This window comes from Coturnix japonica, chromosome 9 (genome assembly GCF_001577835.2).
Source record: "Coturnix japonica isolate 7356 chromosome 9, Coturnix japonica 2.1, whole genome shotgun sequence".
NCBI lineage: Eukaryota > Metazoa > Chordata > Aves > Galliformes > Phasianidae > Coturnix > Coturnix japonica.
Window position 1 is genome coordinate 14457556 of NC_029524.1, and position 25032 is coordinate 14482587.

The 25032-nt window shown below is 41.4% G+C and overlaps 1 protein-coding gene across 12 annotated transcripts in view; it reads right to left on the minus strand.

Moving 5' to 3' along the window:
- The window catches only part of ATP11B (ATPase phospholipid transporting 11B (putative)), a 95438-nt gene that overhangs the window by 44502 nt on the left and 25904 nt on the right, over nt 1-25032 (minus strand). Inside the window, exon 1 of one of the 12 annotated variants that reach the window (XM_015871550.2) lies at nt 9187-9407. The exons of the other annotated variants lie outside the window; for them this stretch is intronic. Coding sequence (XP_015727036.1) covers nt 9187-9213 — 27 coding nt within the window. The 5' untranslated portion in view covers nt 9214-9407. Of the gene's footprint in view, nt 1-9186; nt 9408-25032 lie in introns of those variants that run through there. 12 annotated transcript variants of the gene reach the window in all.

Here is a 25032-nt window from a genome sequence, read left to right on the forward strand (position 1 = left end):
CTGGAATACAGCTCTCCTATTTCATCTTCACTACACGACAGGCCAATAGAAGAACTGCGCCCAGCTAAACATGACATATTTGGTTTTTGAAAATAGCTGAAACAAACATGACTTATAAACAACACAGCAATGCCTGAGTCAAGATGATTTATAAAGCAGAAAGCCAGAGTAATTGCTTGGATAAGGGAAAAAACAATATAAGGTGATTCACGTTTAGTTTTCTTGGAATATAAATTGGTACCAAACTCAAAGGCATTTCTATTGAACACTTCAGTAGTGATTTCCTCAGTGTTCTCAGTCAGACAAAGACATCCCTCTGCGTAATAAATTCAGCTCCTCTCAACCAGCACAGAAAACATCCCTAGGAACGGAGGGGAAATTCCTGACTGTGATTCTGCGCTATTTCTTTGATGAAAGAAAGTCCTCTGCTTCCCAGATCACGTCTCCAGCTCAGGGCCATGCGGGGAACTGCCTGCACAGCCTGATGGTAAAGCGGAGCAGGAAACTGACCTGGCTGAAAAGCCACCACACCATGCTCCAAGTTCTGTGTTGTTGGTTTCTTTTCAGTGTATCAGATCCCTAAAACAATGACATGGCTGACACAACTGCTTGGCCAGCACAAGGTAAACACGCAGCGTGGGACATGTTCTGCACTGCTGCTGCTCCAGGAGCATGAACAAGGAATTGGGTAACTGAGGAAACAAGCAGAGTAAGCAAATGAGAAGCACCACCATGAAAAAGAACTGTGCAAAGGAAGAGAGGCCATTCCATCACCTGTAAACATAAAGAAACAAAGAAAAGAAAACCCTCTTCTATCCACTGCAAACACTAATATCACTAGTATAAAAGCTTACCCTAGAACAGCACTGCTGCCTTCACACCCTCTCACTGTTAAATGAGACAGCAGAAATCTGCAGATCTCTCAGCTAGGATTAGGATTAGTGACACACGAGTCCAGCACACAACAAATCAGTTGCTGTTTCAAGCTTTGTAACACACGCAGCAAAATAGCTACAAGTTATCTGACAAGCAATTTTTTGCTTAATATCTGCCTACAAGGAGTATAACTAACAATCTCCCTGTGTTTCTTGATCACTCTCATATTTACAGGGAAAAAAAAAGAAAGGAAAATCCTGTTTGTGAGGAGAACTGCTACAGAGCCAGTATTCCGTGACAGGTTCCGTGACAAGGGGCTGAAGGAAGGAAGGCCCAAGCAGAGGATCCTCCTTGTTTCAGAAACCACACTGAGCACAGCTCAGGAAAGCAGCAGCTTTCCCAACACCCTGCAGACATCACGTCCTGGTTTACAACACTAATAAATGTAACTGAAGGCTGCCCCAGGAACTTATTTACCTGGGAAGGTAACTGACCAACCACAGCTACAGAAACACCACGGCATTTCCTGGCATGTATCCCCAAAACCTGCAATTACCTGCAACCAAGATATGGTTTGATTAAAGCTGTTCTGAGGAAATTAACTTTTTTACTTTGGATTTTGTTTTTAATATACATGGAATAATTTCCCTTCTGTCAGATAAGATGATCTATTCACACTCCATGCGCATTTTCAAAAGCTTGTGGAAATTCATATTACAAACAGTAGGCAATAATTCTTTCGGTCACGTAGCTGGGCAGTAATCAAAGTGAATTTGCCATATCAAAGGTTAGCATGAAGGAAAAAACAGCCTCTCACAGCAATTTTCAACAAGTAGTGAATCAGCTGCAGTACCCCAAGGTTTACATAGGGTAGTGCAGTTTGTTCCTGCCCTTTTAAATATTACTGCAGTAAAGACATAAAAGAGCATTGCAAGTCGTGGGCCCTTCAGGCAGCGTCCTCTTCCTGCTCACAGGGCTGTGGTTGTTTAGCACAGCAGATAACAACCCATTTTGTAACTTTCCAAAACACCTATTGTCAGAATGCACTATTTGGGCAAACACTGAAGGAAACAAGAGATCCCGAAAGCAAGAAACTCTCACAAAGTCAACACATAAATACCTAGTACTGTGTTTACAGTGGTCATATCAGTGCTTGGAACAAAGGCCTGGTCACATGCAGATCAAACCATTCTTAGCTTCATTTGTTTTGTCAGAACGCCCATCAGATGCCCGCAGAAAGAATTTGGAAAAATCCCTTCTTAAAAACAAAACAACCATCCACTGCCTGTTTACCTGCACCAGAAAGGAGTGAACACAAACAGCCTCCTCCTCCTGTGCCAGCTGATGGGGAGCTGACACAAAACCCAGTGATCATGTAACACCAATACATTCCAATGGGAAAAGCCAGCTGAGAATGCAAGTTGGCCTTTCTACCCAAGCTCTTTCAAAGGACTGTGAGATGTTCAGTTCTGGCAGCAGTGAAAAACTATAACAGAGATTAAGGGACGCTGCTTAATTTTAATGTAATCCAACTTTACATCAGCTAAGGAACAGGCTCCCTCCTACGCCTCTACAATCCAAATCACTGCATTTATGCAGCATAATCCATTGCAGACAGAATATGATCAAACAAATGTCTGTCTTTCTCAGAATTCCAAGTTTGCATTTTTTTTTCTACAATATTACTAGAATTTTCATGCTCCTGCATTCAAAGTATTCGATTAACCTGAAGACTGTAAGCTATTCCTCCTCTGTCATTAACACCTATCTATTTCCCAAGGCCATTCAGAGCATTTTTTTAATCAACCTTAAATAAAAATTGAATTATGATGGCCAAAGAGGTCTATCAGAAGTTGAAGCCTAACAGTATCTGATCCAAAATCTTCGTTCTTTTGCTTACAAAGTACATTAAGTCTATTTTTGCTGAAAATATATGAAGCAATTTGAACACATTAAGTGCTACAGTTCTGCAATGCTCCATCACACAGAAATAGCAGCAGCCAAGCCAACCAAATCAGTCCTAGAGTACAGACCCAGTACAATACATGAAACATTTAACACAGAATTCCTTCGCGTACCTTGAATAATCACCATAGCACTAAAACTCATAAATAGATCCATACCTAATTATACTCTATTCATGGTCACTGGATTCATTCAAAGACAAAAAACTTTGCTATGAAACAAGGCATTCAAATCTGTATCACATCGTATACTTTGTTTTTCACTAAAAATTACAAAGCAGCGTCAAGCTCGCAGCCAGCCATTTCACCATACACAGAAACTACATTTGTCAGTTCCATCACTGCGCAAATACAAAAGAATCACACACCTCCTCACCTGCTTGGAAACTACACGTGCTACTATTGCAGAAGGAAATGCTGTTTGCCCACTGTTTTGAAGAGCCGTTAACGAACCTGTTTCATACAAGCAGGTTCCTGCCCTGTGCCACACATACAGCCATTATCCCATATGAATACTGACCAGCCTTGCGTTCAATGTTCAGATGACTTCCGACAGACAATAGTTATTTGCAGTGCAGGAACTGATAGACACAAGTTCAATTCATATTTCCCTTCGATATGAAAAAAAAACTTGAACGTTCATCCCAGCCCCCCCAGGCCCTGGATAAGAAGCCTCACGGCTTTTCACAATGTGTGTCAAAGCTGCACTGGCGATTGCTCTGACAGTTGTTGCTTAGCAAATTCCAGGGGAAGAGAGCTCAGTTCACAGCTAGAACCGCCTGGCTCTTCTGTCTAACAGGTCTGATGAAGTCTGCTCCATAAACACCATAGATTTGAGGCTACTCCTTTTATCAAATACCACTCTGGGTTTTAATTCCTTTTCAAACATGATTTAGGACCGAAGCATTAGCTTAATGCACTGCTTACAGACACGTCTACATACATCTTCATCCCTAAAGCTCACTAAATCACAAGCTCCCTTCCTGATTTGTCATAATTCTTTTTCCAGATATTTAAAAACCTGCAGAAGTCAACACAGCCACACACAGAACCAGCACAGAAAGATGCATGGGAATAAAGGAGTAACTAAATGCAACAACACATAGCAATTACACTTTTTGGTCTATGGCATTTCAAACTCTTCCTTGTATAACATTTCAGGATGGAAACAAACAGCTTCCTTGTGCCTGCATCATTATCTCCCCTCTCCCACAGTTACTTTTACTCTCCAAGCAAAGAAGAAGAAGTCTTCTTAAGGCACAGGATGTGGGAAGCCAATGAACAGCAAAGTCTTCTATATGATAGCATGGCTGCTGGCCCTCCTGTCTATCTGTGCTATCACTAAGTGTTTGAGTTCTGTTATTTCTCTTTTTCTTCAAACAGTACACAGTTGAAAAGTGGTTTCTATACTAAAAAAAAAACCCAAAGTCTAGCAGCAAATGTCACCTGTGTTCTGCTGGAGAGATCACTCTGCTTGGACAGAGCTGTTTTGTCAGATCTATCTTTTTGCAGCTTTAATCTGCTGGCTTAAGAGAGACACGGTGCCTGAAGTTAAAGGATTGTTTTAGAAGCTGTGTTGTAGATGCCCTATCCTCAGAGATGGTGGCAAATGCAGTCATGACAACAGAGGACACCAGAGTAAGAAAAAACAACAGCTGCCAATCCATCCAAAACTAGGAAAATCGAATATCGATTGAATAGCACAGATGGTAAATGACTTCATTCAGCACAGACTGACTTGTCTCAGATCGTGTGTTTTACCTGCTGAGGAGTGTTTAGAGGTAACCCCCCAGAACCATAACTAGACATTAAGGCAGCTATTAATGGAGCAGCACCTCCACAGTGAAGAGATAACAGAGTCCATGAAAACGTCACACACTGTTGTGTGACAAATGGAAGCCCAGCATAATAAAAACCTGCTGCTAAAAAAGCAACCAAAAAGAACAACAGGATCAGATAGGGGTTAAAGCTCCAGTCTCACAGCAACACAACACATCCGATGACTCAAATTTCCCCATTCTTTTTAAAGCGATCTTTAAAAAATAATAATAACAACATTGGTAAGATTGGTTTAATCACGTAGGATTTTGTTGTTTTTTTTTTTTTTATGAGACAAGATGTAAAACTTCTACACAGGACACAGTGGATGCCTTCCCCAGTACAGCCAGCTGGCGGCAGGCAGGGCCAGGCTCCACATGCTTCGGAACACACTGTGCTGCAAATGCATTAGTACTCAGCAATCGCAGAATACTGAAAGAAAATAAGGTTAAAAGACCAAACGCAATGGGAGGACTAGCCTAGCAGGTCACAGCCTAAAACCCATTGCCACACGTTCCCCTGTGTTAAGACCAAGCGCATCATAACCTCACAATCCTCCCCGTAGTTTGATCTTTTCCAGCATTAATGATTCTGATTCTCAAACTGAAGCAGTCCCTGGGCTGTTCCAACACTCTTCTCACTGTGATCCATTGGTGACAGCAGAGAAGGCTTCAGCCGGGCAGTCTATACTGGGGGAACTCTTATTGAGCAAATATACATTTCCTCTCCAAGTATACAATAACTAACAGCTTTCATCTTTTATCAAAGCATGTACACAGTCATTAGCAGGTAAGAAAATAGGGGGCGAAAGAAAAAAATCAAATCCAGAAATCAAAGTGATTCCAGAAGCTGGGATTCTCAGACATTGGAATAGTTAAAGTACTTTCAGTATGCAAAAACCTGGCAACTCCTAAACCAAAACAGACCCCTAAAGAAATACACAGCAACACACACCCCACACAAGGACCTGCACTGAAATGATTATTTGAAATGATTAAGTTAGAAAAGCACACACATCGCTGTAAACAAGGAGCCTGAGCACTGTTCTTATTCAGAATGCAGTGAGCTATTACAGAATGCCATCTGCTCTTCTCAGGACATCTCAGCAGATCCCAATACATGGAAGGAAAGGGAAAAAAAATCCTGACACCCAGGCCTGTCATGCTATTCTGTGCAGGGATATTTCCACAAAGAGAGAAGTTTTCATTTGAGCTCATATGAAGGATGACCACATCTCCTACTGATGCTGTCCTTGGGAGGAAAACAAAAAGCACAACCAAACACAGAACAAACTAAAGCATTCCCTGTGATCCTGTTGAAGGAAGAAAGCAGACTGCCAAGTACAGCCCAGCTCTGCTTCTCTTGGGCTGTGCCAGTAGCTCCTGTCTCACCCTTGTTGCCACACTGCTGCATAAAAAACCGGTGGGCTCAGACCCCACAGAACAGCAAAATGGAGGTAAACTTGTGGCTCAGCAGGACTAATTGCAAACAGCTGGGTTCCTGCACACAGCTGTTCTATCACAGCTTTGGAGACCCCCCTGCCAGACAACTAAATCACTGTCGCTTTGTTGATATCACCGCAATAGTTCTTATGCTGCATATACACCATCAGGACACGAACGCAGCCCAGATCCTGTCACAAATGCATCAAACCAAGTGATACTGGAAATTACCAAGCATTACAAACCCCACTTTGTGCTTATACTGCACCATCCTCACCCAGAGAGCTACTACGAGCTGTATACAGAACAGCAATGTAGTTTAACGCACCACATTCGGAAATGTAAACCAAGTGTACCATTCCTCAATATTAACGGTGCTTCCTATCAACTTCTGTTTACTGGGCTGCTTTGTTCAAGCAGAGTTGGCTGTGCCTGTGCTGTTATGCAACCCGCAGCAAATCCACATGCCCAATGTCCGCCTGCAACCTCAAGGTAACACAGCCTCACTCGGGCATCCTGCTCAGCACTGCTCTTCCACATGCATCAGGGCATTTCAGTTATCTTTTTAACACAAGTAATTATACTCCATTTATCTTCACATTTTTTAATAGCTAAAACCTGTTGCAATCTGATATTATAACACTGAATGCTGCACGCCGCTGTTGACTTACTGAGCAGAACATTCACTATTAGCATTGGGCTGGGAGTGATGGGGAGCTATTAGCTGCTACTGAGGAAATAAAGCAAACTAACAGCCAAGTTACCAAAAACTCCTGACAATTTCTAATAAAATCCCACATAGGAAATGAAGACCAACCTGTAGTTTTACTGTCATCCATTTTGATTTTTCATACTGGAAATGACCCCCGTGTGTTCACAGACTAAAGCACAGCAAAGGTCCCACTTCAAGAACACAGCTGAAGCCATCTGCATTGCATACGAGGTCCCCTCCTGACTTGCTTCTAAGGACACCTGTTTCTTTTTCCCTGTCCCCTTTCACAACTCACACCAGAACACAGGTATTCAGGACCACCTCATTAACGTGATTCCGTGATTAATCAGCATACGAAATACAGACCTCTTAAACAAGAAGTTGCAAAACATTCCCTGGTTTCATAGAGAGCACTTAACAACTGCCTTCAGCAAAGCACCAGTCCCTCCTCCTTCTCCTCAGTCCAACACTTCCTCACACCAACGTTTTTCTTTTGTATTACTACAGCCAACTTTGATGACTCCCACATCCGTGCTTGGTTCCAATCCTCCCATGCGGACAAGAATAGCTTTCTCAGAACCTGCTGCCACATCGAACACAGGTAGAAATGCACGCTCTGAAGGAATCCAATCCCACACATTCTTCTCCCTTCATCAGAAATATCTCAGACAGACTTCGCCATTATTTGCTTCAAATAGTCTGAGTGTTCCTCAGATGGCAGAGCCATCTACAAACAACCCTGCTTCTGTCATCCTGCTCTTCCCACTTGCACCAATTATCTTTTCAACATCCTTCCCCAGGTTCTCAGCTTTCTGACATCCTTTCTTAATACAAACTAAACATCACAGCCGTGAGAAGAAGTAAATGTGTGGGATGTACGTTAAATGAATGATCATACACAGGGATGAGCTGAGTGTCCCTCTGAAGAAACATGCAGCGTGATACCTATCTTAGGCCATGTTTCAACTAAATGAGCTGTAAAACAACAATCAGCATCAAGCAATGAGGTTTATACAAAGAAAAACACCAAACCAGTATGTTTCCAGTCATTCCTTCCCTGTAGTATTACCCCTTTCTTCTACAAACCTAATGCTCTCCTGTGAAAGCCAGTGCAAGTTTCAAGCAGTTCTTTTCCCACCACCATTTTCCTACAGAAGAAAACCCTCTCAGTGCCAAGTGTATTGCTCATCCTCTTACACTCCATTTTTTACTTTCTCTTAAGGCCAGACGTGTTTCTGGAGAGCTGGCCAGCGTTCAGACAGAAAGAAAGGCAGGCATGGTTGATAGATGGATTCCTAGCTCTGATGCAGTGTCTCCTAATCACAGCTCTACAGCAGCCAACTTTCAAAGCCACATTCAACAACCTCAAGCCACCCTCATAGGGAAAAAATAAGATGGTAGCTGTTATGCCAAGCAAGCTTTATTCTGTAAAAATACACGCTTGCCTGTTACAGAACAGAGGAGTGCAATGGGAGCTCTAAAAGAGTAATTAATTTCCAGGTCAATAAATCTTAGTGTTAAACCAAACCAGTCAGCGCTGTCAAGCTGCCACAGAGACCATCACAAAAAACACGGCGCTGTTAAAGGACTTGAAAGTGATTTTTAACCTCTCGCTAAATGTACTTAATTAAAGCTTGTGGCTTTGCTTTGCTCCATAGGGGAAAGTAGGAGAATAAAAAAAACAAACACAGAATTCTCTTGTTGCAAAAAGTGATATAACAGATCCAATAAATCACTCGTGAGACTTTTAGCCACGTGTACAAAAAAGCCAAACTAACGTATATCTCTAATACAAACCCAGGCAACATCAGTGGTTTAAGGGAACTGCAAGCAATGGAAAAAAAGTTTTCAGCAGCCTGATTTCACTCCTTCAGAAAACGAAAGAGAAATAACACAAAGAAGAGGCAGAAACCAACATTTCAAGTGCAGCAGGAGGACGGGATGCATTTCCCTACGGCAGCAGCAGCTGAGCAGTGCTGAGCTCTCAGGTGCAGGGTAGTGGCACATACACACACAGCAGGTGCAAATCCTCCAAAGGTTTCGCCACGTAAAGGAGGAGGCGAGGCCTGCAAACCCCAGGTGTGTCAGCCCACGGAGACAGGCCTGCCGTCCTCCCTGAACTTTGGGGAGCCAAAGGAGGCCAAAAGCAAGGAAACGCACTTTCCTCGCCGTTGACGGGGTTTAAAGAAACGAATAAATCACAAAATACCACAACGAAACTGCTCCAAACCCTGGATACGCGTTAAATAAATGAATAACCCAGCAGTGCCAGCGGTCAGCCCCGCACCCCCCACTCCCCACGCTCCCTCCCGGCCCCAGCCCGGCCTGTCCCCGCAGCACACCGGGCGTTGTCCGCACGCGAGGAGGCACCTACCAGCTGCTGCCGGACCCACCGCAACATCCCCGGCGCCGCGGGTCGGGGCTCCCCGGGCAGCGCCGCGCCCTCCGCCGTCACTGCCGTCGCCTCAGACCGACCGACGTCCACGGCTGCCCCCCACGGCACGGGGGCCCGATGCCGACACAGGAGCGGCGCAGCCCCCCCGGCGCCCCGCGGCCGCCATCACAGCGCCGCCCCGACACCCGCGGCTCGCGGCGCTGCGGCCGCCCCCGGGAAGTGACGTGTGAGGCCGGAGAGGGAGGGAGGGCTGGTCGGCAGGGCTGGGGGAGCCGGTTCTACTGTATGTAGGAAGGCACGGAGCTTGTTTTTATCTCTTTTCTTTATGTTTTCTGTTCTGTTTTTATGCACGTGCTGCAGCAGTGAAATAAAGGATTTGAAAAGGGTTGTCGTGTTTTATGTAATCTCTGCCAAATGACGGGTGATTTAAAAATAAAATGTCAACGCACCAAACCTGTGCCAGGAGGGTACACTTAATACTAGAACAGGCTGCCCAGGGCCCCATCCAGCCTTAGCCAGCGCCTCACCACTCTCACAGAATCACAGAATTATCAAGGTTGGAAAAGACCTAGAAGATCATCTAGTCCAACCATTCCCAATACTTCCTGGCTAAATCATATTCCTCAACACCACATCCAAGCGTTTCTTGAACACTCCCATGGTCGGTGACTCCACCACCTCTCTGGGCAGTCCATTCCAACTCTTATAGTCTCATAGTAAAGAACCTAACTCAGCTTTGAACACAGCTCTACACCAGGGCAGGCCTGCAGCCTTAGTGGTACTTAGTGATCAGTTAGAAATTTAGGACATAATTCAGCCTTTAAGATGGATGGTAGAACGTCTGAACAATGGAGTCTTGTGGTGAAGGCGGATGGTTTCAGCATCTGCGTTTAATCAGACAAATACCTTTAAAACAGTAGGGAATGAGGCTGTTTTTATCAGGCAGCTCTGAAAGTTAATGTTAGCAAAACTCCATATTAAATGCTCGCCATTATTTCAAAACATTTAAATACATCAAAGCTGAGTTTCCAACAGCTTGCATTACCCTATTCATCTAATGTGAGTCTAAAATAACAGAGTGATTTCATAGCTGTGGCACGCTGCCTGGAGTGGCCTCGAGCCAAAGCTTGCCTGACATGCTCGTTGTTCTGCTCCTCCTTCCTGATAAGATGTGAGCAGCATCCCAGCGACCAAACACCAAAAGTCACATGCCATTTCTCTGAAGTGTAAGTATATTTGCTGCCAGATTCAAAGGTGAGGTGCACTTTCTGCAAGGCTGTATTTCCACTGCTTGCGTTTGTTACGTAAAGCTACTTGGCGCTGCCTGCCCCACGTTGCTGCCGTGGTATTATTGCACTAGACAAAGCCCAAGAGCAATTAACAAATGACTTGAACTTTGTGGTTTATACATTCCTTTCAAAAAATATGTATTTTAGAGGATGAAACAGTATGGATGACATGTAGCTATTTTTCTATGTGCCACAGAAGGCCCTGACCCCATTATTTTTCCAGTATATGGCAAAATTCTATTAGCATAGCGTCCTCGCATGGAGATCTTGCTAGTAAAACTGCACCTTTTAAACTCCAAAGCTCCACAGCTCATGCTTGATGTTTATGAATTTTTCTGTCACCCTTGAGAACGAAATCATTTTCAGGAGAAAAAACCTGAAGCAGAACAGCCAACTTAGATATTGAGTCACCAATAACGCTCCAGTGCTTTTCAAAGTGTCCTGAGAATAATGCTTCCCACATCCGAGATCCCACTTTAACATATTGGCCTGACATCTCACTTGCATTAACACAGCTGGATTACACACAGAAAAAAGCAACTGCAGAAGAAAAACTAAACCTTCTGATTTGAAAATTAGGCTCAGCCCATTTTGTAAGCTTTCTTGATCAGACTCCAAGCTTTCCTGTTAAGTATCTATAAGAGCAATGATTTCAGATGTTTGTTTAGCAGGATGAGGACACAAGTGTTGCCTGATACAAAATGTGCATGAAAATGTAAAACCACACACAAATATTAGGCCCTGCAAGCTTTTAATTATACGTGCATGAGTAATTCTTATGTAATCGATGGTACTACGTTTAGGTTTTTAAAATCAAATATTGGTAACCACAGAATCATTGCCTGAACGTGCAGCCATGGATCCTTTTCCCTTGGTGTGCTTTTGCACAAGGCTCACATGTATCTTTACCCTTTTTGAAAGGTGTTTTGGGGCTGTTCTGCAGTGGGTGGGGTGGCACACTAAATGGCCACAGTGATGCACAGTGCTGATGCTAGGGGGTGAATAAAAAATAAAGATTAGGAGCAGGGATATCAGCATAGCAGAGCACAAGGATCAGCTCCTTACAGTTCCCTGGTGGAATTCCTATCAGTCGTTACTTGCTTTTAATTATTTTGTCATTTCTTTAAATAAGTGATTTAATCTACGTGTCGTTTATTTTGGTAACTATGCTGCTAATTAACAATGTACACTAACTATAAAAAATGCCCATTTTGTTTCTAATCCGTAGTGAAAAAGCTGCCTGAGAGACACGGAGTTTCTTCAAGGCATCTCTATTCCACAGGCATTCAATTACTGGCTGAAGCACCAATTAAACAGAGATAAGCAGGGGCTTATTTTCAGTCACAAGGCCCTTCATCTAAACACACATGTGGATTCTAGCCCAGAGCAACCAGTCTTCAGGGAAAATGTGAAAGACTCTTAGAAAATGAACTGCGCTTTTTAAAGGAAAACCTTGTATGTAATTTGTTATTCCTTTTTTTGTTCCCTGCAAGAGATAAGATCAGATTGAATTACAGGATACACATCCTAAAAGGGGATGTTTCCAGGACTGTTACTGGATCTAAACAGCAGCGCATTATTTGATGTACTTTTGTTACCTGTACGCTCAGTTACTAGCTGGATCCCAACATATAACCTCGGCTTTCTATTTTTGAGGAACAGAACTCTGGTGGGTTGTTCGTGCACCATACAAAGAACTAGATTTGGAACATCTCTGATGGCCTTGTCTTGGTGACAACTGGGGGACTTGGAATCTTATATTACATAAGAGGATTCTGTAGGAACATGCATTAAGATTTGTCACTTAATGTGCTGGACAGTGACATCACCTTATTATTCTCTATGATAATCTTGTAAAATGTGAATTTGTATCTTTAACAAGGACAAGATAAAAATACAATTTTCCAATGATTTGATTTGTACATTCACCCTCTTATAACAATTTACTGTTGTAATTTTTATGACCAAGAAATTATTGGACACGTCCAGATGTAATCTAATGATTAACTCTTGTGAAAAGGCAGAAAAAGATGCATCTCAATGTTGGGATTTCTTAATAAACACTCATAATATATTCTACCAGGAAGTGATGGGGTTTTTTTGCTTTTATAGGATCTAAATTAATACTACTGGGTGTGTAATAAAAGATTGAATTCCTAGAATAAAACCACATAAATGCAGTTACAAGTATGTAGGTCTCTTGGCACTGCTCTCCTGTGGCACTGCCTTGACTACTGCAACACAAACACTGGCACACCCAGGTTTGTTAATTAGGAAAGCAGTCTGTGATCTTTATGGGAAAGGAACAAAGACTTTAAATTTACAGCTGTACACTGTAAATATAGTGTAACATCTACTAATTAGGATATTCCCTGGGTAGTGGGAGATGGGATTTCAAACACCCCTGATTACAGGTTGAACATCTATGTTTCCGATATCCTGGAGGACTGTTCAAACTACTGAATTTGACAGAGGTTTTTTACGAGCACCTTCTGGTTCAAAGCATAGAAGTCATGGAAGCAGGAAAAAAAACTGGTTTCTAAATCTCAGTGGGATTTAGATATTATTACTCCAGATATTTTTCGAGGTGTTCCTGCCATGCTGCTGGCTGGGTTGCAGCCAACCAGAGTACACAAGCTCCTCTTCAGGCTCTTCTCTCACCTAATCCAGGATAAAAGCAAGACAATTTGGGAGTGCCTTAATTCAGCTTTCTCTCTCAACTCCTTGCCATTTCTGCAAATGAGGAGGTAACACCCAAAGTAGGTGAGTTTATCCCTTAGTAGGTGTTATCTCTAACACCTCAGTGGGTGAGTGTGATGTAGGTGAGTGATGAAGCTGGTGGATAATGACTCTAACTCCTTACCTGCTTTGTGTAACCTTAAAATGTTCCTCCGTCCCTCGGGCACATCCATGACAGGGCTCCAGTGGGTCTGGAGTTAAGCAAATGCCTCAGCAAACAAGGCACAGACAGCTTGGTGCGGTAAGGAAAATTTCAGTGCCTCATCTAAAACTGATACAGTCACCTTGGGTTTTAAAGGACAAAATAAAAGATCTTTGCCAATGTTGGCTGTGAACACAAGTTTCAGATGTATTGGTGGATGCGAGAAGGTCTCATGGATTAGACAAAATCACCAGCTTGCACTTACTCAACACTAGAGGCTGTTTGGTATTATAATGGTAAAAACAGATTTTTCTAAAAGAGATACAGCAAAAGGATTTATCAGCAGCATTTGCCAGACAAAATAACTGGCAAAAATACTTGTTCCTTCCATTACAGTGTTTACAGTAAAGCTTTTGGCACCTCAGAAGCTGTAAATGAATCACACCACTTGCTGATATTTGCTGTGGGACCTATTTGCATCTCGAAATGAATGCCTTCAGCTCCTGTGCTTGAAGTAAGTGCTAAGGTGTATATATAAACACTGTGTATCTCCAGGCAGATCTCCCAAGATGTGTAGGTGCATCCACCACATCCCTCACCCTGTCTGGACCCTGAGAATGATAGCAGACTTTCATGGACTTCAGAAGAACTCCCAGGGCTTCTCCCCATCCTGCCCATGGACCCGGGGGCTCTGTTTCAGCTCACCCTGGGGCTGTACATCGTTCCCCAAAGACATCATAGGATGTCAGTCTCCAGCCTTGCTCAGCCATGGACCCTTGAATAAAATCACAGGCAGCATTTTGCCCTTCTTAAACTTAAGCTTTGTAAATTTGAAACCAGATACTCAAAGTTTGAGCTTACTTTCAAAAATTCATTTCTGATATTTTAGCTTCAAAGTGCGGCGCAGTAATGAACCCACCATGCAGGGATATTTGCAATCTCTGCAAACAAACAAAATAGCTGTGAATGTGACAGATGATGCTCCTGGAGCCATATGAGACAAAGAAACATATGGTTGCCACATCTGAAGTTCTTACAGCGCTTAATGTCTTCAAAGTAGAGCAAAACATTGGCTGATTAATACAAGTAAAACATTTTAGAATCTATTCCTAATTATTTTTGCAGATGTAAATGATGATCCTTACATGAAGTTTTTTGCTGCACATGATGAATACTGAGTTCTCATTTTACTGAGTACTGTAATCAAATTTAGAACAAACGTTATATAAGTGCATAAGCAATCCTAATCCTAATCCTTTTTCAGCTATCTCACTTTCCCCATCTAGGTCTGCTGCAGCTGTAATTCTTTAAGTCTCCCATATTTGGTAATTTCCCTGCATATTTTTATTTTCCTTTCCTAATCTCCTGTCTTTTTCTGAGAGCATAAGTTTTTGGTTGATAATGGTTGTCATGGAATGGGAGGTCTGGTTTTGGATCATCTGTAGCCTTCTGTCAGCTTCCTTATGTTATTGTGTTTGCTCACAGCAAAGGAACTTTACTGATTCTATTGCTGTGCTGGTGCCCGATTTAAGTTTAAGCATCACCCCTTAAGCTGAAGTTCCTACTGGAGCAACTCTGGAGGTCCTTAAACATTTTTTAGTCTGTCCTTAGCTGGGCACCAATTGTTTTAACAATGGGCTGAGAAGGGAGGGTGCCCCAGTAACTGTGTGTTTTGTGACGTGTTTCTATGAGATGTTTAGAAATTTAGCAGCTTCATAAAAAGTTTTATAAGATATTTCACATATCTGTTAAATAATCTAATGACAAATATTATTCTTAATTTCTATAAAATAAAAGTTCCTTTTATTGAACTGTATCTTTTATTTGTAATATTCCTAAGGGTACACATTAGCAAAAGCTAAGTATTTCAGATAAGTGGTTCACAGCATATAATTTATCCAGTTAATTTGATTTCTTTGTATTTGTCTAGGAATCACTTATAATTTTATGCAATTAATTCATTACGTGAACCTAATTGCTAAAATAGCTGTGAGATTGGCTGAAATGCGTTTGTGGGGTTTGCATTTACTTGAGAGGTATCACCAGTTGGCCATTGGAGGTTTATCTCTACTCTGTAGATCCTGCCCAAGTTATTCTTTGGAAGTACTGACTGAAAAAAACGGTTTCATATTTGACATATTATTCCTTCTACTTGCATGCTAAAACAAATCATTCGTATCCACACTTATAGAAATGTTGGAGTCCTGCAAATATTTTCTGGTTTTCTTTTGGCTATCATGCCTACCCACAAATCACTGCAAATGTATCACAGCTTGACTTGTGTATTTATAGTATTTCTTTCTGTAGAATCCACACAGATTAACTCAGTGTTCTTTTGCCTTGAATAACTGACCCTTGGTCTTGTGGTGTCTGATATCTTGTCAGAGGCTAAGAGAATACAACCAAAGATGCAGTGCCATTAGTAAGAGCTCAGGTGTCTGTCTTCTTTTCCAGTTAGACTGACTCATTTAATTCCTGCTATTGCACTTTCCACACAAAACATGCTTCTTCATTTCACAGCTAGAACAGTAGCATCACAACGCTAATGATGGATCAGGTGGCAAGATTACCTGTATTAACTATATGGAGACTTCAAATTTGAGATTACAGCCAGCAGCACAGATTTCTGAATAATGAATTTACTAGCCACTTGATACTTTATAGACTTCATGGTCTAGTCCCATGCTGAAATGTAAGGTAACAGCCCAGCAAACAATACTCAAGCATAAAGTACTGAGTGAAGAGCAACAGCAAGTTTCACTTTGTTCATTTTGTGATCATTCAATGAAAAAAAAGAACCAGCCAGATACTTCGATGTTCCTAAAATCAGTTTTGAGTTAAATAAATGCATTCTACAAAACAAAATGCTCTTTCAGCCCCACATTCCTACCTGCTCTCAACTGGACTTTTACTAGCTGGCTGCCTCCTTTCCAAATGGCCAAGTACCAAACAAAGCCAGTACTTTAACTAAGGCCTTATCTGTGCTGCACAGAATAGAAAGATGATTTCACGTATCTTGCATACACTGTATAACCCTTAACAAGATTTAGTGGCTTATTTTCTATCCTTTCCCATAGGACTACTGGTCAATATATGCCCTGCTATGATATTTTTTGACTATATTTTTCCTGCAGGACAAAACAGTCACTTTATATCTAATATCCATGCATTTTGTTATTCTTAATTAATTCCTATCTTTGTCATTGCTTACACTTTTAGCACCATCTAGACTGTCTTGTCTACTGAGATGCCTACTGATGTTTTGAGTTCTGACTTCAAAATACCTTCCACCTTGGTAGCATCTGCAAACACAGTAGCACAGTATTCCCTAATCAAAATGCTTAAAGAATATCCGGATTGCTATTGGACCCAGAAGACATTCCCATAAAACCCACTCTTCCATTTGCACAATGAGAATTGATTTGAACATCATTAATTCTAATTATTAATTTGGATTTGAGTTATAGTTAAGAAATAGTTTTTAATACACCCAACTTACCCTGACGTTTTTCTTGAGATTCTGGACTAGTCGAAAAATGTTTTACAGAGCACACAGATGGCTAAAGCAGTTGTTATTGAACTGCGTCATCCCTTTGGAGAAATGCCACCTGCAAGTACCTGAAACTGATACTGACAAAGTGCACTGTCCAACTTTTTCAATGATGTTCTGCAAGGTAAAAGTATGTGGTGCCAGCTGAGTTAGCCCTTCTGCTTATTGGCAAAAAAAAAACAATAGCGCTGGTGACCCAGAAAGAGCAGCATGTAACAGCTGAGGTTAGATCATCCACACAGTTGCTAAGATTCCTTATGTTCCTTTTTCACTTTTTCTCATTTCATTGTATTTTCAGCTCGGGTGTTGGATTGATGAGATCCTCAGGAATACAAATCTGGGCTGTAAAACCACCATGAAAGTCATTTCATAGAGATGTTCCTGCCTGTGAGTCATATGTTTTCAGACAGCGTGCATTTCTCATGACATTTCAGGAGAAGCCTGAAGAAATTGAGGGACCTGGGGGCACGTTCAAATTTTTAACAAAACCAAATATTGCTTATTTATTGTTAGATTAAATAGATTTTTCTTTCTTGAGCTTATCTATCTTTCTATTTGAACCCATGTATCTTAGCTGAAAAAGGAAGCTGGGATTTGCCTATATGAAGGCACACATAAATTGAAGGAAAAATTCGTTCTTTTGCTAGAAAAGTGTACTGCTCAGGAAAGAATACGTAAGGTAAGGTGAGAAACGCTTTTACTGCAGATCTGAGAATCTGATTTTCACTCTGAGACTGAAGAACACTATTAAGAGCACAATTTAGATATCAGGTTTACCTGTTCTCTTCTGCTGCCAGCCCATATTTGGTTTCAGGGCTTTAATGTTGACTGTTAACCTATTTAAATATTCAGCAACAGCCTTCTGCCAAGGTAGATTAATTCACCATCTCATGTCCCTGTCAAGTTGTCAATTTGTCAGATATTTCTCAGTTGCCGGTGCCCTTTATAGTGACAATGATGGCATACAGCTGAGCAACAGTTTCTCCGTTGGTATCTCCTGTTACAGAAAGACTCTCCAATATTTGAGTAGCTAAAGCTCTCTGTCCTGGCAGTTCTGAAGAATAAAGTCTTCTAACTGAAAGTCAAGAAGTATATGCAGAAAGGAACTGATGCATATCTTGTTTGATTTATGACATTGAGAGATGTAATGCCAACATGAAAGTTACCTCTAAAGCTGCAGAAACTGACAGTTTTTATACTCATTTTATCTTTCATCCGAAACTGTGAAGAAAAGACATTAATATTAGTTATGGTGTAGGATGACTCCAGTGATGGACAGAATTGATCCATCAGTGCCTTAAAATATACCAGATTTCTTTTGGCTACCTCAACTTTTAGAACATGTTTCTGGAGTCTCTTAAATCAGAACCATTCAAGAAATAATTCTGCAATGGATTAAAATATATTTCATGATGAAAAACAGCTGCATCAAATGCAAAAAGCTCCTTTAGTAACAAAAGTACTCTCAGATTACAAATGAGTATTAAAAACACAGAAGAAATAAAAATGGTTTTCCAAAGCAAGGAAATTCTTTTAAAGTTAATGGAGACAAATGCATACCCATGTCTTTGGGATACATATAAGAATGGTATTTGAGATATATTTAAGTTCTCGTAGGTCAGTAGAGTTATAGGGGTGTAAAATCAGACCTTTGTGTTTCCAGACACACTTCCTTCCCAGGGGCTGTTTTAACTGAACACACCATGGGGACAAGGGATTTTCCTGTCTTAGAAATGTGACCCAAGGCATATCAGACGTGGAGAGTGAGCGGTCTGACAGCTGGACAGAGCCTGCAATACTTCATTGCAGCTGCAAGCATCCCAGAAAGCTGGTAACTCCAGCATGGCCTTTTTAAGCTGAAACTTCTCCATGGACCTGTAAGCAAAGGCTCAGAAGAAATTCAGCTGCATCTGAAAAGTGAAATTTGTACCTCACTGTGTAGCAGCCTAAACTTCAGAGAACCCACCAGCTTTCCAGCACTTTTGTTCCAAGTCTAGAGAAGACACCAGTCTTCATTTAGCAGTACACATTGGAGGCAGAAAAACATTTAATCTGTGTCCAGAAAGTCTCATAATTGCAATTATTAGGTGCATTTAAAAAGATGTCTAAACACACACAGATGTGCAGAGTTGAAACTACCCCCAGCTGTCTGTCTAGAAATAATCTGAGCAGATATTTGATCCCATTTGCTAGAAGTTTGTATGTGGTGATTGATTGTGTTGTAGTCCACAATTCTATTTGGAAAGTGCTGCATTAGCAGATCTGTCATTAAATAAATATGACACAAATGTAATTCTAGACAGGATACTTCCACAAGACTTAGGACACGTTACAAATTGGTACACGGATACACTGATACACTGTGCTATATCAGATCAGGTAGCTGAGGCTGCAGCTGTAGTGTATACATTTCCATTCTGGTAGTGATTAAATGATGCTACAAGATCAAGAGCAACATAAAAATAGGAAAAAAAGAAAAAGAAAATCCTGCAAGAAATCCATATTTGCTGAAGAATATCTCTTCCCCCCCCCCCCCCCCCCCCCCCTTTAAAAGAAAAGAAAAAAAAAAAAGCACAAAAAAAAAAAAAAAAAAAAAAAAAAAAAAAAACCCCCAAAAAAAACATATTTTTTAAAAAAAATCTCCCCCCCCCCCCCCCCCCCCAGTTTTAGTAAAGGCTGAACAAAGATGCTTGAACCAAAGAGAGAAAGGAAAGAAATAAGCAATGATGTGTGGTTAGAGAGGCAGTCTCGTGAGAGACTGAATCTAACAGATCCATGAAAATCAATCTCTTTCTGTTATTCTCAAGCTCCTCTGATGCTACTGCAGACACTCAGCTTTACAAGCAGGGACTGAGCAAACCAGGAGCACTCAGGCCCTAAGTGAATGTAGTATAATTATTTTAGTGCTTAAACTGAGCTCCAGAAGAAAACTAGTGAAATAGCTGTTGTTGTTTTTGTTCATATTTAGTCTCTAGGGCTGTAAGCTGGCTGCACCAACAGTATTTTGTGGACGACTGATCCCCATCCTTCTTATATTGCAATGAAAGGAAAGGCAAGATGTTCCTAGAAATACCGCAGCCTGACTGCAAAGTATTGCTTGTCATTAGGATCCTCCATAGCCTGATGAGTTTGGATATTAGTGCTTTATGTCTTGTCATAATGTTGTCTTCATGATGTTTCTACAGTTCACTTCATAATGTTCACACAAGAGCTGCTGGGGAACTGCAAGGTTCATTTAAAGCCTTTTTCATTGGTGGACAATCCCACAGACTCACATTGGACTCACATCCAAATCGACGTGCCAGTAGTGGGGCTGTTAGGAGGGGCCCAGGGCTTCACCCTTCTCAAGGCCTCAGGCTGCTGCTCAGCTGTGATGTGAGCTCTCTGATGTGGGGCCTCACCCCTGCGACTTCCGCACGCCTCTGTGCAGGAAGCCGAAAAAGGATGTCACACCCTATAAACAACACCTCACAGCCTCCTGTACATGTACTGCCCTGCCTGGAGGAGGACAGGTTGCTCCCACACCTCTGCAGCCCTGGATGCACGGCAGTGAAACCAGCTTCTCCTCCCACTCCCTGTGAGCTCATTAGAAAAATGTTGCTGCGGGAAGTAATGATTGACAGGGAAGAGGTTTGTAAGCACAGCCTGCTTCATCATGTTCGGGCTGCAGGGGGCTGGGAGCAAGCACCTTGTGCACATCCCTCTCTCAGCTCACCTGGTGCAGCCCCAAGGTTGGAAAGGGGATGAGGAAACAGCATCATTATTGAAGGGCAGAGAAGTAATCAGGTAATTGCCTTCATAGTTACATGCTCAGCTTTCCACTGTTTGCACAGGTGAATCACAGACAGGAGGGCTGCTACCACTGCAAACCTTGGGCTACCTCATGAGGCAAAGATATCATTCATCACATGCCCAGGCAGTCAATAAACAAACAATAGCGTTTTCCACTTCATTTGTCAGCCTGCAAGACATGGGTTGTACTTGCGTTTTATCTCTGCATCCACCTCACAAAGTACTGTCATGCAATTTGCATTGAGGGTTTTTGTTTTGTTTTGTTTTTTTTAATTAGCAACAATTATAAGTAGAAATACACTACTGAGTAAATTACACAGTCACTTGCCATTTCCCCAAGAAGTACATTACTGCTCATTGTTTTGTTTCTTCTGCTGATCTGCACCTGCTACAGGGAAGAATTCAGTGTGGCAGGAAAATAGAAGCAACAGTGAGCTGAACCATTCCAGTGAAGACTGGTCACTACTTGTAAAGCATAAGTTTGTGCAAAAAGCTGGACTAATCCGCATTATCAGCATTTCTCAAGCAATACTTTTAGATACTTGTTATAAAAAGAGAATCCTTTTTTTTTTCCCAGTTTGCAGCACAGTGAAGAATCAGGCAAAAAATAATAATAAAAATGGCAGTCATAGGTATTTTTCACAAAGCGCCGGTGTCTAATTGCTTCCCTCAGCAAAGTCCAAAAGGTTTTCTTATCATTTCTGAGAACCAAGTAAATGCTGTGGGCAGCCAGACCAGTGAGCACTGCAGGACTGCATTCAGTATCTGGATAGAAAACAGTGACAGATACTCAGCCCTTGGGGAAAGCAAAACCCAAAGAGATGTTGAAGCACACAGAAAACCTAATAGGAATCTTAATGGCATCAACAGGCTCAAAGACACCTCGGGACTGTAGTGATGAATTTCTGTCCTTGTGTCATTACTTCTACAGATGAAGCATAATCATTGACAACATTACCCTCTTGCACACAAGTGGTGTTTTTTATCATACCACATAGCCTCTGGTTGGAGGGCCCTTTCCCATGCTACAAGGAGCACATCTGAGTCAGCTAACTACTGTTAAGTGGTTCCTTCACATAAAAATCCAGCCCAGTTTTGTAGTCTAGGTTGAAAGGCACCACCTATGAGCCACATTTCCCTTCTGTTCTAGTGAGATTCAAGAGAACCAGCTTCCAATAAGACTGACAATGTTCTGTTACCAGCAATACGAAGATATAAGCCAACTCAACTCCTTGTTTGTGTACGTTTATAAAATAATCACTCTGATGAAAAGCCTCAGTAAACTCAGCCTCTTATTGCTTTGGGCCCTATTACATCTCCCTCACTCGCTTGCTGTTCCTTATTTATACCTCTCAAACTACTTGGCTCATTTGTCTGTCATTATTATAGAATTCTGGTTGAGTTTATTTTATTTACTTCATTCCTTTTAACCAATTGACATATATCTGTCCAAATTTGCACAAATTTGGAATGCAATAGGAAAGAGAGGAAAAGTAAAAAATCCCATCAGAGCTTTTGAAGACTTTAATTATTCACATAAGCAGCCAGATAATGACTGCAGTCATCCAGAATAAAAATAAAATCAAAATCCAGACCTCCCTGGGTAAGTGGACAGCTCTTAAATGACTAGTCAGATGTAATGACAAGTTAGTTAAATAATATTGGCTGAATCATAATTTGATTTAGGAACTCTGATAATGAGAGAGCGAGAAGATGAAAGATTTTCCAAGTATTCTGACTGCACCGACACGAACCAAAGCAGATTGCTTCCTCTAAGGAGGCTTGAGCTGTTACTGCTCTTCTTAAAGGGGTTGTGTCACCCGGATTTATTATTAATGTGGACATAAGCTTGTCAAGACTCTTGGCTTTATGTTAAGACGCCTCAGTGCAGACTTAAGGTGCCAGTTTGGTATAATAGATAACTTCAAGGAGATGCTTAACTTCTACGGCTGATCAAACAGAAATAATCAACTGAGATTGCCAATGTTGGTACCACAGCATGAACTGGAGCCCCTGAGTTCAGAACTCATGCCCTCTTTGATGTACATTTTATTTCCAGTGAGAAAAACCATGTCAACACAGGTGCACTTGTTTCTTAAATCCCTGCAAACATACTCAAAGGACAACTGTTAGTGACTTATGTTTGGGCAGTCTGATCTAAAAACTGTTAACAAACTGTTAGAAGGAGTAATACCAAAAGTTCAACCTTCAGTTTGGGTTGTGGCCTTCTGTGTTGGGATCAGCAACAGGCCAAGTTCTATGGAGAAAAAAAAATAGAATGCTATGTCTAGAGAACTGCAGCCAGTTTCAGTAATGAAGCTGGGAAAAAGAAGAAAAAGCTGTTTTCCACGTGTGAAGAACTTCGGGCAAGCACTGCTTCACAAACCTCCTGATGCAGTGCTTAGAAATGGCAGGGGGTTTGCAGACATTCAGATGTGTCCTTACACCAGAGGCAGCTAAAAGCAGGAATTAAGATTTATCACCCCCAGTGAGTTCTGAGTTTCACACTGATGGATTATTTCAACTCATGAAACATTTTGTTTCATGTTACCCAGAATCTCATCCAGTGAGCTGATGAAAACAACAGCTCCTAACTGGTAACTCTCATTACATCTCTTGTGTTGTTTTTTCTGCTGTGTAGTGGTACATCTGATTGAATTTCTTTATCTAAGTGCTCTTAACAAAATGACAATTCAGCTGGGTCAGGATAAACTACTAAAAATAACTTCTAGAACAAGCTATTGGAAAATTAATTAGTTTTGGATCTAACCCAGTATTCACTGCGCTCCATGGAAAACCACTGCTGGTGAGCACAATGAACGGCAGATCAAGTCTTCATGCGATCCTTGTGCCAAGGTAACATTCATGACATAAATTCAAATGTAGACTAGCACTGCTAAGTGAAAAAATGAGGTGCAAAAACTGGACCTAACAGCCCATTTCAGCTGTTTGTTCACTGCTCCAGCTTCTCAGCCCAAACCAAGGTATTTAAGTTATTGTACATGTACACTTGTGCTCAATACTGCTAGAGGCGAAACTTGAATTTAGTTTGCTGTTATGTCCTTAGAATACTCTGCTGTGTCATGAAGGCACCTTTCCAGCTCAGGGCAAGTTAAGGACAATGTCACCATTAACTGTGAACTTTCTTGCTTTTGATACTCTGGTTCATGACCTCAGTGTTATTTAAACTAGAAAGGAGAGAGTATTAAAATACATGCCCAAGTAATCCAAGGAGAGGGTGTGAATTACTTCCCAAGCTTTGACAAACTGACAATCCTTTTATATTCTTCTACAGTATTCTCCTTCCACTCTCGTGCTACGTAGCTATGGGATACTTTTCTTCATTTTTAAGCTTCAACATGTCAATAAAACTGCTGAATTCAAGAAGTTAATCACAATGCTTTGCTTTAGTGTAACTCTACCAAGGCAGAGCCATGGTTACAAACAACTTCAAGTCACCGTTAAAAATCAGTAGTGCTGTGCTGATCTACATCCACTCCAGATCTGCTCAGAATCACTCGCTGTTTATGCCAGCACAAGTCAAAGAAGAGCCAGGAAATAAATATCAATGACTAACGTTGACTAATAACTCACAAAAGTTTATAAACTTCTAAGGCAAAAGTTTTTGTAATATGAAGAAACCAGAAGGACAGTGCAGCTGCATTCCCCAGGAACCAACACAAGCAATCATTAATAGCCCAGCATCTCACTGCGCTGCATAATTACTCTGGAGTTGCTTCACACACTCTAATTTCTTTCTTACTCATTTGCACATCTCAATCTCAGGTCTCTCCAAGTGTGTTAAGCACTTAAAAGAAGTTATCCTTAGAAACTGAATGAAGAAGCAGTGCAAATCTGGACCTGAATTTGCACTGCTTCTATTCTAGAAGAAAGCTTGACTGTTGAGCAGCAGCATCTCGTGGGACGCATCCTGCCTGCCAGTGCAGTTTCGCAGTAAATGAAAGAAATAATCCCTGTGACAGATAGATTAGCTGGCATCATACAGTAGTTAGAACACTCTTGAGATACGGGTGCAGGTCCTTGTGCAATAAGTTTTGGACCATCTTGGCTTTGCATAAACAAATGAGAGACTGAGAAGGATTCCCTCTTAGTAGCTCACAGCCCAGCGACTGCCTCCTTCCAAATACTTCTGCAGTGTAACCTGTGGTAAAAATAACAATTTCCCAGTAGTTAAGATCTTTGTAGGGAAGCTCTAATGCTTTTTATGAATGATACAATTCAGATGATTGATCATGGAATCCATTTCGTTTTCTTTTCTTTTATCCACTTGAGTATTTGTGCAATTGGGTCTG